The sequence below is a fragment of the Lampetra planeri genome, chromosome 13, assembly GCF_965212315.1.
Source record: "Lampetra planeri chromosome 13, kcLamPlan1.2.h2, whole genome shotgun sequence".
NCBI classification, from domain to species: domain Eukaryota; kingdom Metazoa; phylum Chordata; class Hyperoartia; order Petromyzontiformes; family Petromyzontidae; genus Lampetra; species Lampetra planeri.
Window position 1 is genome coordinate 9,171,501 of NC_136119.1, and position 25,115 is coordinate 9,196,615.

The 25,115-nt window shown below is 41.1% G+C and overlaps 1 protein-coding gene and 1 long non-coding RNA gene across 4 annotated transcripts in view; one reads left to right on the plus strand and one right to left on the minus strand.

Moving 5' to 3' along the window:
• Positions 1–20,878, plus strand: part of LOC144722038 (tight junction protein 1-like) — a 144,659-nt gene extending 123,781 nt beyond the window's left edge. The window contains exons 25-29 of the mRNA XM_078600110.1: positions 434–651; positions 3,039–3,729; positions 12,871–13,079; positions 16,481–16,624; positions 19,047–20,878. Coding sequence (XP_078456236.1) covers positions 434–651; positions 3,039–3,729; positions 12,871–13,079; positions 16,481–16,624; positions 19,047–19,141 — 1,357 coding nt within the window. The 3' untranslated portion in view covers positions 19,142–20,878. The remainder of the gene's footprint in view (positions 1–433; positions 652–3,038; positions 3,730–12,870; positions 13,080–16,480; positions 16,625–19,046) is intronic.
• On the minus strand, positions 4,530–24,963 carry LOC144722039 (uncharacterized). 3 transcript variants are annotated; one of them, XR_013586012.1, is made up of 3 exons: positions 24,826–24,963; positions 12,840–13,058; positions 4,530–5,540 (listed from the first exon to the last, which is right to left on the minus strand). It is a non-coding gene; the product is annotated as an uncharacterized LOC144722039 (long non-coding RNA). The 3 variants fall into 3 exon arrangements; XR_013586011.1 differs by having other exon boundaries at positions 24,742–24,963; XR_013586013.1 differs by lacking the exon at positions 24,826–24,963 and adding an exon at positions 14,969–18,306.
• Between the last annotated feature and the right edge of the window lie 152 nt (positions 24,964–25,115).

Consider the following 25,115-nt stretch of genomic DNA (forward strand, 5'->3'; position numbering starts at 1 on the left):
TATATATACAAATTTCAATAAAAAATAATAATGATCTATTGTGTTTTTGCTCAATTATATATCATGTGATGAATCAGAAAATGTATTCCAAATATGTGGAAATTTTTATTCTTGAATAAGATTCATTGAGTTAAATGATTTCATTCCTTGTTGCAAAAATGTATGTCCAACCTGTTATAATTTATAACCCATATTTGATGAATACTTTGACAGCATGATATTTTGTGCAAGATCAAAATAGCTGTATTTTATCGCTGTGTTCAAGTGGATTTTCATACTTTGTTGAGCTGATTTAACAGCGATGCCTCAAGAATGATCAAAAATATAGGAAATTCTACACTGAGGAGCAGAGAGAATAGCTAATGTTTGCAAAGTTGTGATCGTACAATCAAGTTGTAATACTACGTACCTATTTTCAAATGTGAAAACTCAGGAGCAAATCCGTGGACCTGCCTGGTGAGGACGTGGGGCCAAAAGCAACGGAGAAGAGGACAGACGTCCCATTCTGTGGCTCGGTTCAAAACACAGGGATGCGGGCAGCGGGAAGCCAGCCCACACTCTTTGTGGTACCTGCTCAGGCAAAGCAGGGGCAGTCTGGACAGCATCAAGGGTCGCAACAGACGACCACTCCTCCTTCCTACCATTACACAGGTACAGTGACAAGTCACATGGCTGTGAAGTAACCACGACGTTTTCAGTGATTATGTCGTGTCTGGAATCTCTTGGCAAATGTTTGTCTTGCTCTGAAGTGCTCTTTCCAAGAGCAGGTCCCACCTCTCTCCGTCCTCTTCGCCTTACAACACCGTACTTTGTATGAGGCTTCCTGAGCCCTAACTGGGGAAGGAGTTTTTCGATGTAAAGCTTTCGTGACTGCAGGGATTCATCTTCTTGGTTCTTTCGGTAAAGTCACGTAGAAGGGAAATAATATTTGATTATGTTTCATTTTTATTATTTCCCTTCTACGTGACTTTACCGAAAGAACCAAGAAGATGGGGAAGGAGAGTTCAGGTGGTTTCCTCTTGCCTTGCACAACAGTGTGCTTTACATTAAACCATGAACAAGCTATATATTTAGATGCGCAAAAGATAATAATGTCGATTTCATATACACCAAGAATATCCGTTACTGTACTTAGATATGAGGCCAAAGGCAATGTAGCGTTGTGGCAGATTGTGAGTTAAATTCCCGTTTGTGACGTTTGACTCGGCTCATCATCCCCCTCGGGTCCATAAAATTCGGTACCACTTTATTGGGGAAGTCCTTTTGAGAGACTCGTCCCTGTCGTAGGTCTCCGGAAATTCCACTACTGGCTCTGGACTATGAATAGTTAATGAGCACTACCTTCATGCTGACCACGTTAATGCTCTTTTGAGCACAAAATTACTTCAATCGCTGAAGAGTCAATTAAATGTGTAGTGTAAGTAAGCTGTGACCGTTGTTAAGAAGAGACGGGTCCCGGCAGTAGGAATGTGGAATTTCCGCTCTGGTTTATGGTTGTCAATGGAGATGAACAGTTCCGACTGTTTTAATGAGTTTGGTGACACTTTGACTTTCACGTTGTCATTTTTTTGTGTGAAATAAGTAATTGAGTAAAACCACTTTCAGTAATGCAGCTCGTGTAGATCATTATATATTTTTTCACCAACAGCAATTACACTGTCTTCAGATTACATTCACCAATGCTGAAAAAGGTTTAAGGTAATTTACTTCTGCACATGTATCATGAGTTTACAATGGTGAATTGTGATTACACCTGGAAGTTAGATTTTCATCCATTTGTGAAGTCCTCAATATCCTACATACTACCTCATCTCCTTTCACAATAGTTATGAATAACAATGTGTGAGACTCGGAATAATTCCTGAATTAATAACTTGGCAAAGATAATATCGTTAATAATTCCAGCATTTCAAAAAATAACTCTCATCCAGGTACTTTTAGAATTGACGTAATAGCGTTCGAATGAAGTATCTGTTATCTTTGTATCCTTGAGCTGTCGGCCAAGAATTTTAACAAGAAAACTTGTGATTGACAATGCATCGGGAGGACATGGGGGTGTGAGCCGTACTTTCTTATCAAACGTAATTCCAGTTGGACTGTGTTGTTTTTGTTATACTTGCACCCCAGTTGGTTATTTAAAGCTTCATTGTGGCGTTTAAAAAAATGATCTTGGATGTTTTAAATACGTGGAATATATGTAATGGGTTCTAAATGATGCCTCGTGCGATGTGTTACCATCGACACTCGTGAGACAATAGCGATGTAGCGTGAATAGTCCCGTAGTATCATTCACAGCATCCTCTTCATTGTCGTGCTCTGTTAAATCTAGATTATTCAAATCTCATTTCTTTAGAGCTGCTTTTGTGTGTTTAGTTTGTTGTCTTTCCCCCGCACCTCCAATTAGCACGGTTTGCTATGTACGATGCGAAAGAAGTTCAACATGCAACATACGTGCATACATGCTCGCCATCATAGATGCTCACTAACTTGACTTTCCAGACAGTGAGTGCATTCTTAAAGGGAGATGTTTGTCAAGGCCAAGTTTTTTTGTTTAACCAGATGAGTAATTTGCTAGGAGGGTGTCCTGGGTCACCAGAATGGCAACAGCAAAACTAATAAAATAAATGACGGCAATGTAGCAAATTGTAAATTATAAAAAAAAAACCTCTGTCACATGACAAATTTAAATCACAAATGTAAATCGATGTTAAATAATAAAATCACTCACGTCAGTTTTCTCAGGCACATTCATTACTGACTTATCACAGTGGAGTTACAAATGAAGTTAGGCAAACATGAAACAGATATTGGGCGACTATTGTACTAATATATGAAACAGACAAGAATACATGTCATATGTCTGTGTGTGTATATGTATGCATGTGGATATTGTCTCAAAGTTTACATTTTGGTAGTACCCCGATTGATACAATCTGCACGTAACATTGTTCAGCCTAAAATGTAATGCCCTTGCAAAAACGGTTTGCTGTGCTCTCCGAATAGCCTCAAATTACATTCAACAATGCAATTATTTTCAGGAATGTCTCCCAGGGAGCAGCAAGCCCCCACATCCAGGCAGGAGGAAGCCCCCCAGACCAGTCACCAGGGCCCGTACCGCCAAACCTCCAGGGAAGACGCGCTGCAGTCAAGCTACGCCTCGCACAGGACCTACGCTTTTCCCCAGGCCGCTTTGCCCAACAGCGGCAACGTCCCCTACCAGCCACCAGCCTCGGCTCACGCAAAACCGTCACAAAGCAACGACAGCCATTACGCGCCCGCTGCGGCCGCGTATGGCAAGGTGTTGGCGGCGAACGGCGGCGCCTGCGCCACCACGTACGCCGTGACGGCCGCGGCGCGCCACCCGGCCACCAGCAACAACAACAGCAGCAGCGGCGGCAGCAGCAGCAGCAACGGAGGTAGCAGCGGTAACCCCACGAGGGCGTTCGCGCCGCCGTTCGCCGCCCGCTTCCCCTCCGGGGGCGGCTACACGGGAGCGGCGAGGCCGTTCCAGCGCAGGTTCGACAGCCCCAAGTTCTCGCACAACTTGCTGCCCGAGGGGGCGGTGCGGGCGGGCGATGGCGCGGCTGCGGCGGCGGTTGTCGGGGTTTCGCAAGCGCCGTCGCAGCACGAGTTCGACAGCGGCACGGACACGTTCCCGCGGCACGGCGACTACCGGCCAAAGAGCCACCTGGACGGCCTGAATGCGACTCCTAAAGCCATCCCTGTCAGGTAACGGGGGTACTGGTGGTGGTGCCTTCATGCTGCGCTCACCTCTGTTAAGGCAGAATCGGAATCTTTATTTAGTTATGGCCTGAGCGCTACTCCCAAAGCCATCCCTGTTAGGTAGCGCGGTGCTCGTCGTGCTGGTGGTCGTGGTGGGTGCCCTTACGCTGCAGATGTCCAGTCGGGGCAGGTCAGAAGGTTACATCAACACACGGTACAAAAAAGGCATTGGGTAAATCACAAGAAGGCAAAATGCATTTACATGTTAGCTACTGTGGTCCAGATTGTGGTGGGGTAATGTGTGGTTATACCCATTGGTGAAACGCCATGCTCAGAGTGTAAATGTTGTGGATTTGCTAGTAATGAATTGGCATGTTCTGTTTACGGGACAAACCTTACTAGTTGGTTGTGTCTGGTGGTGGCGGGTTTAGGACACATTGATATTTATGCGATCTTACCCAAAACAAAATCTATATTATGGTACGCCATGGTGGAAGAGTAGGCCAAAATACCCTCGAGGTGCTCTCTAGTGCTCTGTCTAGCGGAAACCCTTCCATATATTCACGCCTCTGTAGTCGGTATTGAAAAGTAGGCTAATGGTCACTTGAAAGGAGTGGGGATGTCCATTTTTGCCATGTCCTTCGAACAAATTGTGCTTAGACATGATCATTTATGAGCAACATTGCTTGGTTTTAATATACCATCCCAGTCTCATCATGGGGAGGTTCGAGCCATGGGCCGAACAACCACGCGTCCTTTAATGATTATGATAATTACGTGAACGAGTTATCAAAGCACAAATAATATTGACTTTTTAAAATTCCTCAGATAGAAATTTATTCAGCGCATGTGAATACAGACTTTTCAAGTTAGTATATATATATTTTTTATACACTTAATGATTGTCATGAATATTTAATAATCATTATGCACATGCAATTTATAATGTAATGGGATGTATTGACTGATGGTGAAGGACGGGCTGTATTCAGCTCCCCAAGGCCTGAAGCAGCTGAGACGCACTGACCAATCGGAATACACCGACTCTGGCTTAAAACTACTGCATTGCACATTTTGTGCACACTACCAAAGTAGAACGTACATTTTTTTCCTTCAGTAATTTTGTTCGATATTTTGTCGCCTCGTAAAAGTAACTTCAAAACACTGCCCTCGCAATGCTGCCCCTTGAATGCAGATGTATAATGGGGGGAAAGAAATACAATTAACCACAGCTTGCTTGTTTCGGCGTACATGATTTTTTTTTTCTATAAAGCAATACAACAGTGAAGAGTTGTATCTATCGTTCCTGCACAACTTAGCCCAGATTTAAGCGTATGCGCTCGTTTTTTTTTTTGCAAATGTTTTAAAATTCAAGCTCACGCTGTTGCGACCGCATTGAACTCGGCACTCGACAGGCACATATGAGTCCTTGGGAGCGTGAAGCTCGCACCTTCAGTTAGCACGGTTAGCTACGTTCGGTGCGAAAGAAGTTCAACATACATACATACTTAAAAGCCGTATTATTATTTTTATCATCAGAGGTAATTAAGGCTACATGACGAGGAGACCTTTTGTGATCAATCAATCTGCAGGCAGACTGTGCCCGCGACGTCTTTAGGGAGCAGCGGGAATCGATGGCAATCCTTCTTCCTGGCCGGGTCCCCACGAGGAGCTCCATTTCCCTGATGTTTATCGGCACTGGAGCGATGTCGGGACTTTGGGCTTGGAGCACTGCGCAGCGGCCTCGCAATGAAGATGGATGTGGCTCTCATCTTGATTGAGCTCCCGCCGTCTTGCGCAATTTAATTTCCATTGACCTGAAAGAGATGGGGGGGTGGGGGCAGGCGGGGGAAGGGGAGTTCGCCCCAAAAACATTGGATCATTCTTTTAACATATTGAACACTTTATAGTTTCAAACGACATTACAGTTCCCAATGGGACTACCTTATTTACCTAGCTGTGGAGTCTCACGTAAGCCGTAGTCTGCAGTTGTGTTTGTTGAAAGTGCCGTGGCGAATGTGGTGTGCGCATGGTGCAAATGTAGTACAGTCCATGGTTTAAATAATATAGCGTTTGGAAATGTGAAATTGTGTTTTAGAACAAATGTTGCAGGATGTTTTTTTCTTTCAAAAAATAATTCTAGGGGTTGGAATATTGGATGTCATTGAAGCTGTACATAAACGAACAATATATATATTTAATAATTTGCAATTTTTTTACATGTGAAATAGAACCTAAACTCTCTAGGGATAGGCTAGAATGTATGTGAAAAGATGCAATGACACCATAATGACTCCCGCATACTACACTGGTAATTGTACTATTTTAATGACTAAATATATGCTGAATGTCATGCACCTGCTCAGGGGTGGATGCTGTAGGTCACAATATGAATGTTAGGCTGGGCCGAAACCATAAGATTAAGGCACTTTTAATTAGACTAATGAACATGGTTGGAGAAAATTAACTGTGTTCAAACCAAGCCATTATTACGCTTTGACATTCTGCAACAATTACCCTCTTCTCTTTACATATCATCATGTTGATAACAGCATATTATGGTTTGTCATTTAGCTTTTGCAGACTGCCTGGGAGTATTCGTAACAAAAATGCCACCTAAATTGCATGCGTGGCAGCTACTCTATAGCGATTCATGCAAAATAACATGTGTTTATTTAGCATGATGAAAGACCTTTATTCATTTTTCTCTCTTAATATAGCAGCTATCCTGGAATCAGTCGTGCACTGCACTCTTTTAATGGCTCCCCTTTGTTCTATTGCCTGGTTGGCTTTGGTCTCTTTTCATCATAAAGTGCACAGAAAAGTATCTAAGGCACCCCTTATCAGTGCCTACCTTATTACAGACCAATTCAGACGTTATTGGTCACCTCGTGCTCCTTATAAATCTCAACGTTCATCCTACGAAGTCCCATCACAAGGGACAAAAACCATGTGGCCCTTATTGAATCGGCTGTACGCCGTATGGAACTGAAAACTCTATTTCCCTGTACAATAATACGGGGCAGTATGGGTTGACAGGTACGGTAAAGGTAGTTTAGCCTGAGGTTATTACGCAATCGTCAGTACACGTCGTTGTCCTCCGGATACCTCGTTGGCATTACTTTCACTACTTAAAATTGAACGTTGAAATTCACAAGCTGAACCAATGTGAGGCACCACAGCTCTTGTTTTCATTATACTATACAGTAAAACCTTGGATTGCGAGTAACTTGGTCTGCGAGTGTTTTGCAAGATGAGCAATTTTTTTTTAATTAATTTTAATTTGATAAACGAGCGAGGTCCTGCAATACGAGTAGTACGTGTATAAGCTTTGTCTGCCGAGCGTCACGTGATCACAAGTGATATACGAGTGCTTTGATATACGAGTGCTTTGGATTACAAGCACGTTTCCGGAACGAATTATGCTTGCAATCCAAGGTTTTACTGTGTGTCCGTTTATGGGCCAACTAACTTGCGAAGAAATAATCTGTCTTCTGACCCAAATGTGGCTTGTATAACTGGTCAATTAATTTCAGTCTTTGTCAAGTCTATAGACTGATATTGGTGATTGATTGGCTTCTGTTCTTCATTACTCAGACATACGTACGAGTTGGTCAGGGTAGCAAGACTGCTATTTTACATGTCATTTGATTTTTGCAAGTGCAGCATTTGATTATGAACATACGAGCGACTCCATTAAGTACAGTATATTCACTCAAATTGATTGTGGTTGTACTTGCAAGGTTTTTAACAGCAAAATCGTATTTAAATGTACTTCGTAGCTAAATATTTTCTTTAAATGCAAGTTTTCAACGTTTCACTTTCATATGGAATTACTTTCATTACTCGTGTAACACAGAATTACTTTTTAGGTGCATTATTTTTCACACGGTTGAAACTAAATGTTTATAACTTCTTGTTTCCAATGATGAGTATATTTGCAGTAGTCTGCAATTTTCACTCCGATCAAATTAAAGTGGTTGACAGGTCATAGAAGATCAATGAAATATACATCGGGCGAACAAAAGTGTTCTATGTTATCATATACTGGTTTATTTGTTTACGTAAACAATGTTTATGCAAATAATTTTGGAGTAACTTCTGATGGAGACGTTTGTGAAAGTTGTGCAGTTTTAAACCAACTTGAAATTGGCATTCCTCGGCTTCTATAATCGGTTGTGAAACACTTGGAGTCTTTCCCTCTTTGTTATCAATCACAAACACTTTATTATTCATTGTTTTTATGATCATTCATGCAGTGCAACAAGACCTGCGTAAACAGAAGGCCTACAATGTAATGAGGCCACGGTGCATGAAAGGGAATCTGATGACCTTTCTCACTCAAGGCAGTCGACTTAATTCAAAAGGCCAACAGCAGTGTTGCAATCCTTTGCTGGGCAGCTTAAATTTAAATAAATAAAAATACTAATAATTGAAATGGGCTAGATTGTTACATAATACACAAGCTCTACATGTGTTCTGATGCTGCATATTACAGCACGACGCTCTGGACTTTTAACTCGTGCAGATCGCCATAGTCTTATTGTGGTTTGCCTCAAAGAATGTGTCATTTGGCATCGTCACATCACAGAAATGCAGCACCCATATAAGTTTGTAATAAAACACTTACAATGGAATATAATTGCTTTGAGTTGCATTAAAAGCAATATTTCAGAATAGGAGAATGTTAGTTGTTTATCTACTTTGGCTATTGGTTCATGATGATGGATCGTATATTCAGCTGCACCGCAGATGAATATACGATATACGATGCACCGCAGATGAATAGCAGCTTTACCGCATGGCTGTCGATTGCCAAGTCAGGCTGCATAACCGCTTGTGTAGCAGTTAATTAAATATACGGCTAGTGATAGATTGCTGTGGTATCTCGTTCCTACGATACATCTATAATAAATGTTTGCATTAAAAAACAGTCTCTAAACTCGCCCACTGTTTGCCAAATACCGAATGTATATATATATACTTTTATATGTTTTACCCCATATAATGTTATAATGTTCCCACAGGCACTGCATTATTTTGTTATTCTAAGAACCGGTCATGAACAAATACAATAGCTCACATACGTCACTTACACTGTCGCCCAATGTAGGCTGCATCATTTGTTTGCCGCTACTGTTATATTTACACAAACGTGTAAAATCACAAGAATATATTAGGCTTTTTTGCAATTTATTTTTTGCAGTACCTTTGTGAGTGGGCATTCAGATATGTTAATGAATGACAGTTTTTCCATGCTACTTTGTAAACACTACTTATCACGGTAACATGACTACATTCAAGTACTAGATAGCGTCGTCGCCTTCCTTCCACCCGATCTCCGTAGACCACGAGGGTGAAACAACAAAGTAGAATTGGGAATGTAGCAAGATGGTAAGTGTTACCAGTCATCGTCATCTCCACAATCAACAATATCACAATCAACAACATCATAGCTTGACTCTCTGTCATAACCACTGTAATCACTACCGCCGGTTTCATTACCCACCACCATCATGGTCAACAACATTACCCCTCATGGTCGTCTGGAATGCTCTTCCTTCTTATATTAGGAAACCACTGGAGCTTATGCACTTTTTAATCTAGATTGAAAACTCATTTCTTGAGAACTGATTTTTGTGTTTAGTTTGTTGTCCTTCCCCCGCACCTCCAATTAGAACGGTTGGCTATGTACGGTGTGAAAGAAGTTCAACATATATACATACTTCACCACACCCATCACCCACAGGCATCACCACGACGATCATCACCTTTGTCATCACCAGAAACATACTCATCACTACCATAATCATAAACAACACGTCAACATCACACTAAACCGCTTCACATCGACTAGGCGGCTTGTGTTGCAGCAGCAGATATGTAGCAGCGGGATATACAACGAAAACACCAACAGCAGCAGATTGCACCGCAGAAGTAGATTGTACGGCGACAGCAACATCAGCAGCACAGTTGCTGCTGATGTTGCTGGTGCCCGGCAGCCAATTGTACAGCGGCATTCTGCTGCTTCTGCTACACGAGCCACATGGTCGCAGTGAAATTATTTACTTGGTGATGTTGGCAATGGTGCACAAGCACTATTGACCAAAACAAACTCAGCGCATTCGTCAATGACACCGCCTCGTCTACACGAAGCGGTCACAATCTATGAGCTTTTTCATCTGTACTCACTGGGAACATTTACCGTCTTGTTACATTCCCACTCCCGATTCGTTGTTTGTGGTCTACGGAGACCGGGTGGAAGGGAAGGGGCTACTGAAGCAACAACCGGTGATGAAGTGACACACAGAGCCATACCCGAATTAAAAATCAAATATGAACTAGAAGTCAAGGCTGCGAAAATCTCAAGTCTATGCTAGACAACTATTTAGAAAAGTAATGCATTTGAATCGACACATACTGTTATGGTAATTTTCTCAAACTGTTTTTGAAGTCCCTTCACATCTCAAACGCTCGATGTCCATCACTTAATAATTTAACACGAACAAAGAAGTAGATTAATTGCCTTCACGTAATAAAGGCTTCCATTAGAAGAGGCGTGATAATGACGGCATTTACAGGTTCATAAAAGTCTCCACTATTTTATTCAAAAGATAAAGGTAATGGGAAAATAACAGTGTTGCATCAGTCAGTGAAATATTCAAAAAGGCAAGCTTCTAAAAGGCATCAAAGTGTCTCAGGTGAAATGTCACATGTGCTTTTTATGGATTTTGATGGTTGATGTTCACCTTTAAAATGTAACCATTTGAGACTTTTTAAAAAATATTTGATTTGATAGTTTTACCTTTATAAAGAAGAGCGTATGTCGGGAAAACGGTGGTGCCAGGTGGCTCAAGTGGTAGAGCGAGCTACTCGCAATAGGAGGTTTATGAGTTCAACTCCTGGTTGGGTGTCGACTCAACCCATCATCACTCAGGGGTCGGTTAAATGAGTATCACAGTGTGGTTGCTCTATGGATAGATTTGTCCCCACCATAGCAATGTAGATTTTTTTTTTACCACAAGCTTAGGTCTGTAAATGGGAAATGAGCATCACCTCAATGCTCATTGGAGCAGGAAATTACTTTCATTTTTTTTGGTGGGGTGGTGGTTAATGCATTGTACTATGAACCCAGTAACTTGAGTTTGATTCCTGGCCATGGCTAACATCAGTAGTAGGTAATATCTGAACTGTGGGACCCTTCTTGAACTGCTTCTGGACCACTGTGCTGTTGACTTGTGAATTGATTTAGGACCCCTGCAACCTCTCTAAATTCTATATAATTAACAACATTAACATGAGTTCATTAATTGAAATGTTGTTCCCGCAGTCTCGACAATAAGTAATGCAAAACGATAATTATATATTTTTTGCAAATCAAATTGTGACATGCAGGCTCCAGCGATTCTAATGCTAAACTATCAGACCAAAAACATAACTTTCTGAATCAAATAGTCACTCCCTACAACCATTTAAAAAATATACTTTATTCACATTATGATCCTGATTTTCTCATCTGATTCAGATTTTTATATAAAAAAGCTGATGAATGGTAGTACACCCCTAACGAGTATATTCTTCGTGAAAAACGGCTATAAACAGAAATTGTTTTCATACGCAGCATTACTTTTGGCAATTCAGCCTGTGGTATATTTGTGTGTGAGCACAGAAATCTGACATGTAATGATTTTAGGATTTTCATTATTTTAATATATTGCTGCTATACCATCGCAACACATAAACCTCTAACCCAATATGAAGTATCTGGTGAACAAGAGCCTACCGAGCGGTCTCGTGAAATAAACTGTGAACTTCGCAAATCAAAATTCACAATTACGTTAACAATACAGTGCTTGCGTACTCGTACCACAGTGTCCAATGTAGCCTTTGACATCTGACCCTACCATCGCCCACTTTATATTTCTGCGAAAGTAAACATCCCAGTTAAAACCTGTGATGTTTTTACGGAGTTTATTTCAGGAATGTTTGCCAAAAAATAAGTAAACAAACCTGGATTTATTTGTTTACGTGCCTGTAAATGCACACACACACATGTGTATGCACTCGTGTGTGTCCATAACCTCTATTATGGATAATATTGGTCGTCAAAGCTTACGTGTTAAACTGACTGGTGTATGTGTGTGCACAGCTATGCATGTCTGGGCATCAGGTGTGCAGCTGTGGCTCCAGAGTTCGGCACAAATCCATTTCTCTAAGTGTCAAGTAAACACAGTGTCAGCATTGCTAATATCGTGAGCTACCATTAAATAATTGAATAATCTCAGATTCAAATAAGTATTTTTTCCATCCATCTCTTAATCCAGCAATCCTCTATTGGCAGTCTTTTGCAGCTGCCCAGGCTTGCTGACAGCTGCAGTAAATGTACGTGGTTTTATCACATGCTTTACTGTTACTGCTCACATTTTAGAAAACAGCAATGCAGTGTAATGGTTTCACAAATATTGAGAGGTTGCCAGCTGTTACTAGGGAGAAAGCACTGGCAGACTCACACACTAGCAATTTCTCCCAATCGCTTCTTTAAGGCTGCATCGCACAGTTAGACACGATTCCAGTCTCATTTTCAATTTTGACCCTGGGCCATTAGTCTGTCAATAGAGTGCGGTGATTTGCTATGTATAATATCAATTTAGTCATTTGCAAGCTCGTGTTCGAATGTGGCAAATTTAGACTCTGACGCTGGCACACAATTGCCACTCTTGGCGAATGACATCGGGGGGTCTTTAATGTCCACTGTGAAGTAGAAAAGCGCCTATCATCGTGGTCATTACGCCCACAGTAATAATTAGGGCGGTCACTGGATTCGAAACGTGAGCCTCCAAGAAGCTGTCATGGTCAGAGTCACACGCAACAATTTGGGACCACTACTATGGCTTATTGCTTTTTGACTGTCAAAGAGTTGTAGCTCCCTCCACCCAAGCCAGTCATTCACAGGGGGTCCATTCCTCCAGAGCAGAAAGGCTCCACGTCCATCTCAATCTGACGCAGCCGGGCGTGACGAGGCCGATCGGCTGGACGCTTGCAGCCACCACTCGGGTCTCACGCCGCCCCTCGACATGAACACCGGGTTGTTCAAGGAACGCGGTGCTAATGTGTACCGTCGTTGATGTGCCGTGTTTCTTTGGGCAGCCCCAGTGCCTTATCGGAGGAGGAAGGTCATTCGGTGGTGGCAACAGCGAGAGGAGTCTTCGACAGCAATGGTGGGGTGCTGAGCTCGGTGGAGACCGGCGTGAGTGTGGTTGTGCCGCGCGGGGCCATTCCTGAAGGCCTGGAGCAGGAGATCTACTTCAAGGTGTGCCAGGACAACAGCATCATCCCTGCACTCGACAAAGAGAAAGGTGCTTTCTTTCCGTCCGTCTCTTTCCGTCCGTGGCTTATTCGTGGATTTAAGAGCAGTGAGATGGGGAATATTTTTCGGCATTAATGCCACCGTCCACAGGATTTGTTTTGATGTTGACAAATGATGTCTGGCGATGTCTTGGCTCTTACTGTGGCCCAAATATGTTGATGGGGAATGCCCTCGGGTACTCAGAAACATTGTGGCTTCCATGCAGTCTTCCCGACTGGACGAGCTACGTTTCTGTATGCACCATCGTTTTCTGTATGCAGCTTGAATGTGTCATCTGTTGAAGCAGTTGAAGAATATGACACATATCGTTTGATGGAGATATTTTATTTTTTCCTCATTCAATATTCTCTGTGTGGTCAAAGTAATTAACGAGGAATTGTGGATAAGCAAGTCTACAGTCGTGCTTTGGTTATCCTATATCAATAATGCTTCGAGGAGCCAAAAATATAAAAATAATTGAAGATCGCTGGACCTGTCTAAATCACACACTCTGTCCAGGTCAGGGCACTCCCCCAACTTCCTATTGCTCAGAAAGCATTGGACCTCCTCCAAGATTACAAGCAGGTTTTGTGATCTCAATTTTCCTACATTTGCCAGCAATATGCCGTCTATAACATTTAATCTTCCTACACGAAAAAAAATCCATTATATTTAGCATATTTTCAATTTTCCCTGGGTTGATATTCTCCGAGAACATATGCTAGGAATTCTTGCAGATCTCTGCAGGCTGTGATTGTGGGTTAAAAATATCTCTTATCAGCTTCTGGTATCAACAAATGTGTCAAATATTAAATTGCCGATGTCTGCGCTGGAATTTAATACATTTAAACACACGTAGGGATTTGTTTGAAAGAAAGGCACAGCCACGGGCCTGTGTGGTCGTGGCTCTTGCCTCATTCATGATGAAGAGGTTTGATTAAAAGAAAATCTAACTTTCCTAATCATGTTTCTTAAATAACATGATAGACGTCTACGGATGTGTGTAGACGTTCAAAACGTTGCTTCGTCGTTGCAGTTGTTACACCGTGAACCAATGTCAGGGAAATACTCAATTGTCACATTGTAACACTTTGAGTGCTTACATTCTGAAAGCTAAATGACCTTGAAGTCGTCTATTTGTAGCTAACTACTGCGATGCAATATTCTACTTAATACATTGATGTCTTTGATGGTCTTGAACTTGAACAACATTGAACGGTTCAACGCATGACTTTGGCAACATGGGTTTAAAATTCATTATTTGGACTTTTTTTTATTGATAATCATGATTTTGTGGAGCATGTGTTGTTGTTCTATGCTCATTTAGGTTAACAATCTGGCACAAAATGGCCATTTCTCACAATCATACATCCCTTGTTGGAGATAAAGGCTGCTTAAAGGGCCCCTTGTGCCTTTTATGTCTGTTATTACAGTCATCAATTAATAGATCTATTCAGTGGTTGCATGCAAATCATGTTAAATAATGCACTTAGAAGTAGTTAATTGGGAAACACATGTACTTGTGATTTAAAGAATGCTTGCTCTCTCAAAGCACAGCAATTATAACTGCACCATGTTTTACAGTTAATAATTGAAAAACACTTCACATTTAATATTTACAATATCTAATGTACAAGTGAGAAATATTGTGAATTAAAGGTGATGGTGGTGGGAGTTGAGATTATTGTGATAAACTCTACTGTATAAGAAGTGACAAAATATTGCCAACATTCGGCAACTGCCTCCGTGTGCTCTGAGCGTAAGCAAAAAACCTCAGGGATCCGCTTGTGCGCAGCTTCCCATGTAATCGGAGTAAGACCTGCAACATGCACCAACATGCATGTCTTCACATCAACCGGTACACTGATTAAATCACCCAGAGCGTCATTTGTGACTCACCATGCACCTCCTCCGATCTGGTTCATTGCATCGCGTGCAAACGCTGCGGCCTCTACTCCAATGGGGAAAACAAAAACTGGTAAATGCCTTGGCCAAAGCTTTGCCCAACATCTTCCGTTAGCTTTTCGGGCAGACGTTTCCAAAGCAGTGGCTCGTCATTTCAACAGCAGGGACCATAGCCCCAGTGACATGCCGGTGGTGACGCGAACCTTGTCTCGATGCCGGCGGGAATAAGGCAAGGTAAAAGGACACAGAAGGCTGCCTCATGTCCAGACTGGATACAGCTCAAACGGCAGGACCGAATGGATGCTTTGCCTTCACTTAAAACCATCGTTATGTTATTAAGCGCGAGATAAACATCTTCCCATTTTTAGGTTCATATGTAGTGTACCGCCTATTGGAGCACGTTTGATTTCTCAGTAAAATTGGACCGCAAGGGCCAAAGAAATGTAAACCTGCTTCCTGCATCCTGCTTTCAAGGATCAGGAATTGAATATATTGTATTCGCTAATCCCTTTGATAACTTATATCTTTATATTCCTTGAGAGTTTCTCTAATCCCATTGAAATGAGAATTGAGGTCAGGAATGCATCACTAAGTTAATTATGCTAATTGTATTCCTATTGAAATGAGAATTGAGCCCAGGAAGGCATTACTAAGTGCATTATGTAAAACATTTTAATCAGGAATATTGCCGTACTTTTTAAGTCTTATCATGCCCCATGGTATACATGTATGTCTCCAACTGTTCACAACTCTACCTCCTTTTAAAAATAGTGCTATTGACTAATATGTTGAGTTTATTACTTTCGATTGAAAGCTTTCGTGACTTCTTGGTTCTTTCCGTAAAGTCACGTAGAAGGGAAGTAATAAAATAATAAAAATAAAACATAATAAAATAATTCTCACGACGTTTCGGCCACAACGCAAGCAGCCGTCCTCAGGTGAAAACCAGGTCTGTCGAGGCGACAGACCTGGTTTTATTTTTATTATTTTATTACTTCCCTTCTACGTGACTTTACCGAAAGAACCAAGAAGATTTATTACTTTCACTTGTGAATCACTGCCAATGCAGTATCACCGAATAACTCGTCCATATACTGTATATCTAAATTGCAACGAATGTGCCTGATATTGTTAGCTGAGCAGAGCTGAGTCTGGTTAATACTTGGTTGCCTGGCAATCGCAGGTGTTGTTATAGACTTGGGCTGTGGGTTGGCTGGGAGACAGCAGAATATAGCAAATGGATTCTTGAATATATCTATGATGAGCTCCTGTGTCTTCGTCCCTTAAATGTGGAGGCTTTCAACAGATAAAGTAACGGTGCAGGCCTAACATGTCTTGTTCATGCCACTAGAAGGGACTCCGCTAGAGGGAGCTCTGTTGGACCACTCTAGTGGGTATTTGTGTCGACTGTTATCTGCTTGCTACAGGTATCCCACGTATAGTGATGGCATTATCATGATTACAATGCAGATCACCGTGATGCCATTTCACTATTTTGCTTCTCAGGCGAGACTCTATTGAGCCCGCTGGTGATGTGTGGGCCTCATGGACTACGCTTCCTCAAGCCTGTGGAGCTGCGATTGCCGCACTGCGCTGCCATGAACCCTGATGGCTGGTCCTTCGCACTCAAGTCCTCCGAGTCCATCACAGGCAAGGATGCGTTCACTCGCTCCCTATCTGAGCTGCAGCTACACATATCTATTCAGGGTCGTCCTGCGCAAACCCTTACTAGGATGGTCTGATAGGAACAGACTAATGCAAAGGATGATGTGAACCACAGTGGGAATTACACATTCCTATGGCAAGTACCAGTCTATCCATAAGATGAGTAGAGGGGGAAGCGTCAGCCTAAACAACATCATGGGGCTAAGGGTTTGAACCTAAAGTGTTGTAAAGGATGTGGGCCATTTACATGTCTCTGTGTGTACTTCCCAGTTTTTTCTACTTCCAAAGAACAATTAAGTTGACCCTTTTATTCCTCTTCCCAGCGACGTAATGAGACTGCATGCCTGGATATTAGAAATATCCACCTTAACAGCTAGTCACACCACAAATTCAATTACTGGGTGTGACCGCCAGATGATTTCATGCAAATTAAACCATTGGACTAGGTAATGAAAGGTCATGAGCATACTGTTTTCTTGATTAAAACATGCTTCAGGAATTTTGGAATCTTTACTTCATAGTATGAATATATAGTTATGCTCATCGTATCCATGTCATATATATATAAAACCGTTGATTGTTATATTCCAAGTAGTATCTATATTTTTACGCAGCTCTTGTGCGATTGTTTCCAAAAGTCACCAATTGTTCTATCATTATACTCACACGAGATACTTTCACTATCACAAGTTAGATCACCTGAAACAAAGACGAAAATTAACACTTTCATTTGTTCTTTTAAAAAGGAAAGTGCCTCTTTTCTTCCTGCAAGCAAATCGTCGTGACAAATCAATGGCTTCTGTCTTCAATACGACCTCTCAGAAAGCACGAGTCTATCTGGTGATTGCTGCCATTTGCCAATGGGTGCTGTATAAACATTGACTGGGGGTTGTTTTTAGCTTTGGCCAGAGGTTCATACTTGCGATTTAAGTTCCCTTGGGGGAGATATAAGAGAAGAAGAAATCACAATACATTATCACAGCCTGACCAAGCATTTCAAGGTGCGGTGCTGTGTTGGTGATCGTGAAAAGTCTTTTTATGAATGCAGTTTAAGAAAAGGATAACGCCTTCCATGCATGTAGGTCACTTGAGCATTTGATAAGTGCGCTAGGGAGAAAATGTATATGTCATAGGGACAGATGGATGGGAAAGCACTGTTCGTTCGGGATATGTGTCCTGCTGGGCAGTTTGGTCCTGCAAGAACTTCAGTTGTTTTTTGTGTGATTTTCATTGCTATTTTAAGCGACTGTCAAACAGTTTTACTTGCCTTACATGTAGAGGTTTTGAAGGTAATACACAGGATACATTTCTCAGACGCATTGCCTTCCTCCTGTGAAATTGTTTACATGGATAACCCATACGAAAGAAAAATAACCCACAGCCTCCTGTAAAAACCTGACATTGGGTTTGTTTTATGAGGTTGTTGAGTGGGTTTTAAATCATAATTCATGCTTCAAATATGATACAACAGAACGCTGATGTCGTCTTTGTCACTGGAGATGAATCTATGTATTCAGATTAAACACTGCCCTCGAGAAAAAAAAATATTTGGTGAGCATCTAAATTATAAAAAGATGTATTTCGATTTAAAGCTTTCGTGACTGCAGGGATTCATATTCTTGGTTATTTCGGTAAAGTCACGTAGAATGGAAATAATAAAATAATAATAAATAAAACATAATAAAATAATTCTCACGGCGTTTCGGCCACAACGCAAGCAGCCGTCAGACTCTGTCTTCTCGACAGACCTATTCTTCACCTGAGGACGGCTGCTTGCGTTGTGGCCGAATCGTCGTGAGAATTATTTTATGTTTTATTTTATTATTTCCATTCTACGTGACTTTACCGAAAGAACCAAGAATATAAAAAGATAGTTTTTGAGATATGAAATGGCTTTCATAGGATCCTATGAATGTGCTGTTTAATAATTGTTTTCAGAGTTAATATAGTTATTTGTTTACAATTTTTTTGTGGTATTTTTTATTTTACCAAAACAAAGAACATCACATTCGTACCGGAAGAATGCACGAGTTCATCCTGAATGCATATTGATCCAATGAAGCATTTTGACATTACGTAGTTTGGTAGTTTCGTAGGAAGACAATGTATTATAGTTTCAACAATGCAACTTTTCAATAAATAAATAAATAAATGGACATGTTGTAATTACATTCACATTTTATGGAAATGTGCCTTGAGGTGTATATTTTTAAGTTGACATTTGAATGTAATCATAATGTGCCCTTACAGCTGTGCCTAAACAAATAAACAGCGCAAGAAAAATAATGTAATAAATGCAACATCCCATATATATATCCAGCTGGTTTGCTATTGCGTGCTAAGTAATGTGGTATTTACAAATGTCGTGCACAATATTTCGTGACATTTTCCTCTTGTGTCTGTGCAGGTGACCCGAGAAGATGGCATAACATGGCCTTGCCAGGGGATCCCAACTACAACGTTGGCGCCAACAGCGTCTCTGTGCTCATTGACCACTTCTGAGGAATTAAGGCCGTCCGAAACTCCCCCCCCCCCCTTCCCCCCCGTTACGTTCAACACACTTTAACGCGGCACCATCGTTGGTGGGGTCATCGCCCTTTCAAAAAGGTTTTTGTACTGTGAAGAGAGAGACCCTTTTGACTCTTAGAAGGAATATTGCATCATCAACTTGAATTGGGGTCCCTTTTTTCTAAACCACACGATTTCTAACGTGCTGTAGATTTTCTAACGATGCATCGTTTATATATTGAGACTTCAAGTGCACCACGAAGTCATACAAGCAACACCGTTGGGTCGTTTATCCGCATTTGTGCATATATTAGTTTTAGTTTTGAAAGTTTCCAGTATATTTCAAAAACACACACAGTATTATGTTTTGCTTCGTCCAGTCGACATGTTACATATATAAATACCACAAGTATTGTTTATATTTCATCTTCTCTAAATGGTATTGAATGCCTCAATTGCTTACACTTCTTGTGCTGTCTGAAATGGTACGTTTAAATAGAGTTTGGTGGTACTTAGAGCTACGATGTTAAATGCTTGAATTGGACACACTCAGGCACCGCAAATCTTTACACTGTCTTTTTATATAGCAGTTATAGCGAATGCTTTCACCCGTCATTTCTTACAGCTATTCACAGTCTCAAACAAAGCAGAACAGTATGGCCACGCTGTACATACTTTGAGAGAAAAAAAGAAAGTATATCAACTCTAGATATTTATCCTTAAACCTTTATTTTAGAATCGGTCATAACTGGAGATGATTGAGGCAAAAGTAGCACTCGTGCAACGTACAATCAATGTACATAAACAAAACCCACTATAACAGTGACATTTTGACTCTTGAAGGATATTTTACATTGGTTTTCTGTCAATATCAATACAAATGCCTTATACATTTTATAACACGAATGGGGTGTTATGTTTTATACTGCAAACAAGTGACCTGTGCAAGGTTGTTTTTTATATAAAGAAATATGACAATTTTCTTTTTTCGAATTACTTTCTTAAGTCTTTTTTTGACGGCTACCGTTAAGTGATGATTCAGTGGCGCTTGAATTGACACCAAGTCTAAATCATAGTTGATTTGTCCATTGTAGTGAAGGTAAGTGAAGCCAAGTTATTTTGTATGCATTTGCACCATCCACATGTTACGTCATCGTCGTTATAGTTTGCGAAATACTGGTAAAATGGAAAGTCGATTCCCTGCTGTTTGATACAAACTGTACAATTCATTCTATTGTACTGGCCCCATGGACTTGTTTCTCGTTATGACAAAACTAAATAAAAAATATATCTGCCTGCTTTTGAAGAAAAAAAATACATAGCAATAGTAGTTTATCATGGAGATCTTTTTACAGTTGCCCATGATGACAGAGCAATAAGTAATGAACATGAAGCCACATGTTGTGACTTAAATGAAGTGATTTAGACTCTGCATGCTTTATCTTTAAACGGAATCCCAGAGCACTGTTTGTAAAGCTCAACAATGCTAGATTGATGTTTTAACTATTCTCAATATGCAACTCTGAGCATAGGCCCCCAGTTATGGCAGTCGAGGTTGACAGTATTAGTTTCCTGTAGCTATAGCAGCATCCACAGACTTTATCAGTATTTCTTAAAGCAGTATTTTAAGATATGTAAGCACGGGACAGCTTGTGAACAATGTAAGCTGTTGCAGATTGTTACACCTTTGTGTCATTATCAAAGAATAAACATATTTGTGCACAAATTGTATTTGCGTCTTAAAAGTCTCATCACTACGTTTTTTTGCCAAAAACACAGCAGCAATTTGTTTATGTAGCGATAGAATAAATTTATTTTTTTCCCAGAGAGAACGTGCACACACATTGTCACACGTAATGTCCACTGTGTAATAATTTCCATTCACGTATAGCGCTGAGCAGACTGGATGTTAGATTACGACATTAGATGTAAGGGCAAACGTTTCTTGGAAACGCCTTCATTGTAATGAATGTAAAAACCGAAACAGCAGCAGGCCCGTGCATGACACAGGCATTTATTGTAGCAAACGTTTGAAAGCAATAAGTTTCGGAAAAAGCAATTCTATTCCTGACGAGCCGTATTTATAAATATTTGTCATGTGTTCCAACACGTGTTTTTTTAGCTGCTGCTGCTGCAACCAAAGACATGAGGCGATGCAGCGCACGGTGAAACTGGTTGGGCGATGTATACCCGCTGCAAGCAATGTTTAGTCGTATTTTAAAAAAAGCGCACAACATTGTTTCGAGGGAAACTTATGTTTGCGTATCATTGAGTTTTTTTTTGCTTTTCTGGGTTCAAAAGTTGTTTGTTTAATATGACGTTATGAATTTTAAGCCGTTCGGAATATTTGAAATATAAGGAATTATGATATTTCATATTACAGTGCTTAAGGGCCGTCCATAAATGACGTCACGCGATTTTGGACGATTTTTGACCCCCCCCCCCTTCGTCACACGGCGTCACTAAAAGTCAGACCCCCCCTCAAATATGACGTCACAACGCTTTGCCCCCCCCCCCCCCCCCAAATTAAAACATGCTTCAAATCGCTTTAAACTATTGTCATTGTAGTGCATATTTAATGTGGCGCAGCACTTTGATGTAGGATAAAACATGTATTAAATGTCTAATTAAATAAAACGTGTTTATATTTAAAGTTGCGCATTTTGATGTGACGTCACATTTCTCAAACCCCCCCTCCCCCTCGTCACACATCGTCACAAATGTCTGACCCCCCCCCCTCCCTAGGGGCGTGACGTCATTTATGGACGGCCCCTTACATGCTTTACGTTTTGGCTACAACGTGTGCAGTGTGCGCTGTTTAAATCCCGTTAGCGCAGCAGTTGTTCATGTTGCAGAGGTGCTCCCCAGAGTGTGATGGTCAGCACACTGGGACTTGCCGGCTCAACCCCCCAGAGCTGCAGTTGACATAGCGGGCAAGTGTATTTTGATTCGTCACGCTCGCTTCTGTCCACCCAAGTTCTATCTAAGTTGGCCCTTAATCTAGCATCGGTTTTTTTCACATTGCTACCTAATGCGGAACACGCCCGGTACGTCTTCACCTTCACGAGTGCATCAACTTACATCTGCAAGATTCTGGTGTAAGGAACACGTTGCACAGCAGCGCTGTGAGGTGCTTTTATTGTTTGTTTTTGCTGCTAAAGTGAAGCGTGCCAATGACGGCTTCAGTTTCATGTATTAGGTATAACCCTTTACACTATGAGACCTTTACCTATGTACCAGTTGAAAGGATACAAACCTATCAGGTATAACCCTGTGAGCCATGCGGCTCTTGACTCGGGTGCAACCGCAACAAATAAAAACATGAACAAGAAACATCTTAAAGTGACAACACACAACAGAAAAATCCAGGGAAAATACGCTTATTTACACTGTTGCGTGTTCGCCGTAATTAATGTAAATGCTTAAGAAATACTATTCTAGATAGAGTGTATCCCTAAATTGCAGCTTTTCCCCTGTGGCTTCGTTTGAACAAAAATAGTATTTAATTGTTAAATTACTCCCACTTACTCAAGAAAATGTAATTGCCAACAATTAGGAGAAAGTCAATATATTGGTTTATCTATTATTTGATTTTACAAAAGTGAAAGTGCAAAATCATTAATCACAACTTCCAACCCATGCACTAATTGATGACGAAAAAATAGAGTCGTGCCAACGCTCATTAAAATTAAGAGCCACTGTTTACGTCTAAAAATGCATGAGCAGTAGTGTACTATCTTTGCCAGCCCACGTGGGAAAAGTAATTATGCAATAAAAGTAACAATCTTGATTTGAAGCTTGCGTGACTGCAGGAATTCATACTCTTTGATTCTTTCGGTAAATTCACGTTGATAGAACAATAGCTAATAGATCACGACGTTTCGATAGCAACACACGCCATCGTCTTCAGGTGAAACAATACTGCAGGCGGACTGCTATCGAAACGTCGTGATCTATTTGCAATGTTTCTATCTACGTGAATTTACCGAAAGAACCAAAGAAAGTAACCTCACTGTGCATTGGTTGAGGCGCACCGTGTTCGCCCAAGCACCTGCAGCTAAAATGAATAAATGCAGTAAATGTGTAACAATATCGTATAAATTTCGATTTAAAGCTTTCGTGACTGCAGGGATTCATCTTCTTTGTTCTTTCGGTAAAGTCACGTAGAAGGGAAATAATAAAAGAATACAAATAAAACATAATAAAATAATTCTCACGACGTTTCGGCCACAACGCAAGCAGCCGTCCTCAGACGCTGTCTCCCCGACAGACCTGGTCTTCACCTGAGGACGGCTGCTTGCGTTGTGGCCGAAACGTCGTGAGAATTATTTTATTATGTTTTATTTTTATTATTTTATTACTTCCCTTCTACGTGACTTTACCGAAAGAACCAAGAAGAAAAAGTGTCGTATAAATGCGATAATTTATACGTCCTCTGGTCTAGCACTGTTTGAGACGAGGCTCAATAGAAAGATGTGTCTGGTGTGGACCAATCAGTTTCAAGGACAATGCATATATTATCAGAGTATGTTTTTGTTGGCATTCTGACCACAAGTATTGTGGGTAATGCACACATGATTCCTTGTAAAAAGGTTTCAGTTTTGTTGGCAGAAAAAAGGGGAAAACCCTATTCTTATATGTTGGTACTGGCAAAGGAGGTCCCATAATGTTATATGTAATCAGTCATGCATACAGTATAAATTAAATGTTAAATATATGTACATTCCTCCTCTTGGTTCTTTCGGTAAAGTCTACGTGACTTTACCGAAAGAACCAAGAGGATGAATCCCTGCAGTCACGAAAGCTTTAAATCGAAATATATGTACATTATATATACATTTTTTTCCTATATGACAGTTGACAGCCTCCACACATATCAGGCAACCTACATATATGTGGCGATTTTGTACCCCTTACTCCGAGAAGTATTCCTAATACAATGGGCAGGCTGTGTCGTGTTTCATATTGAATGACTAAACTGCAACCAATGAAGGTTTTGTAAATTCCACGGAACTCTGCTTAATCGAGATGAACCATATGCACAGGTTTCTTCTGCCCTACATCTAAATCTAATTCATAAATTGACGTCGTGTATTTCCCTTTCACAAGTTCCAATGCATTAAAAGGATGCATCTCTGAAGTCTATAGTACCGTAACGTGATTGGAATGTGCTCGTGAATTCCTATTACACTTGACACGTGGAATCAATGAATTCGAGGTATGTGAAGATGCTGGGGCCTGTGGAAGGAAGGAATGAAAATCTGTTGATGTACAATGACACATCAAGCGATATGGCAATTCCCTATTGAAATACGCTGGATTTCACAACGTTGCATACCTTCCCTGCTTTATACTCCCTGTTCTAGGATGCTTTAGACATTCCAGCACGATCTAGAGATTTGCGATATTTGTATAACTTAGGAGGCTCTTTAGCCGACAATTTGTTAAGTTCTCAGATTTCTATTCCCCATTGCCATACGAAAGCACCTGGGCAATGCCAAATTAAGAGCGGTCATTTGACTCTCACAAAATGTCAGTCAATTGCATTTCAACATTCAAAGTTGCGACAGGTGTGCGTATAACATCGCGCTTACCGAAAACGAGAGTGGCCACATTTTGAACGCTTGATCTTAAAGCACATGCATTTTATGCGATCGAAACTAATTTCACTGGCTTACCACTCAAAACCGATGAGAACACCCAAGCGTCATGCGCCATCGAGTCAGTGTGAGCACGACAATGATAACGATGTGTGTTGGATGAAGCACACTTTACACCCTCAAGCGTCTCGGAGCGATACCACGCGATAAGCGACTTGCAACACATCTCGTATATGTTGAAAGGGCAACACCACCGATGGCAGCTGTCCCCTGTGGGCACCGCGTGACGCGGCACCCGGACTGCAAACCGCCATTGGTCTGCCGCTACGGTGCGGATGATTGCCACGTGCAGTGCGGGCAAATCTTTT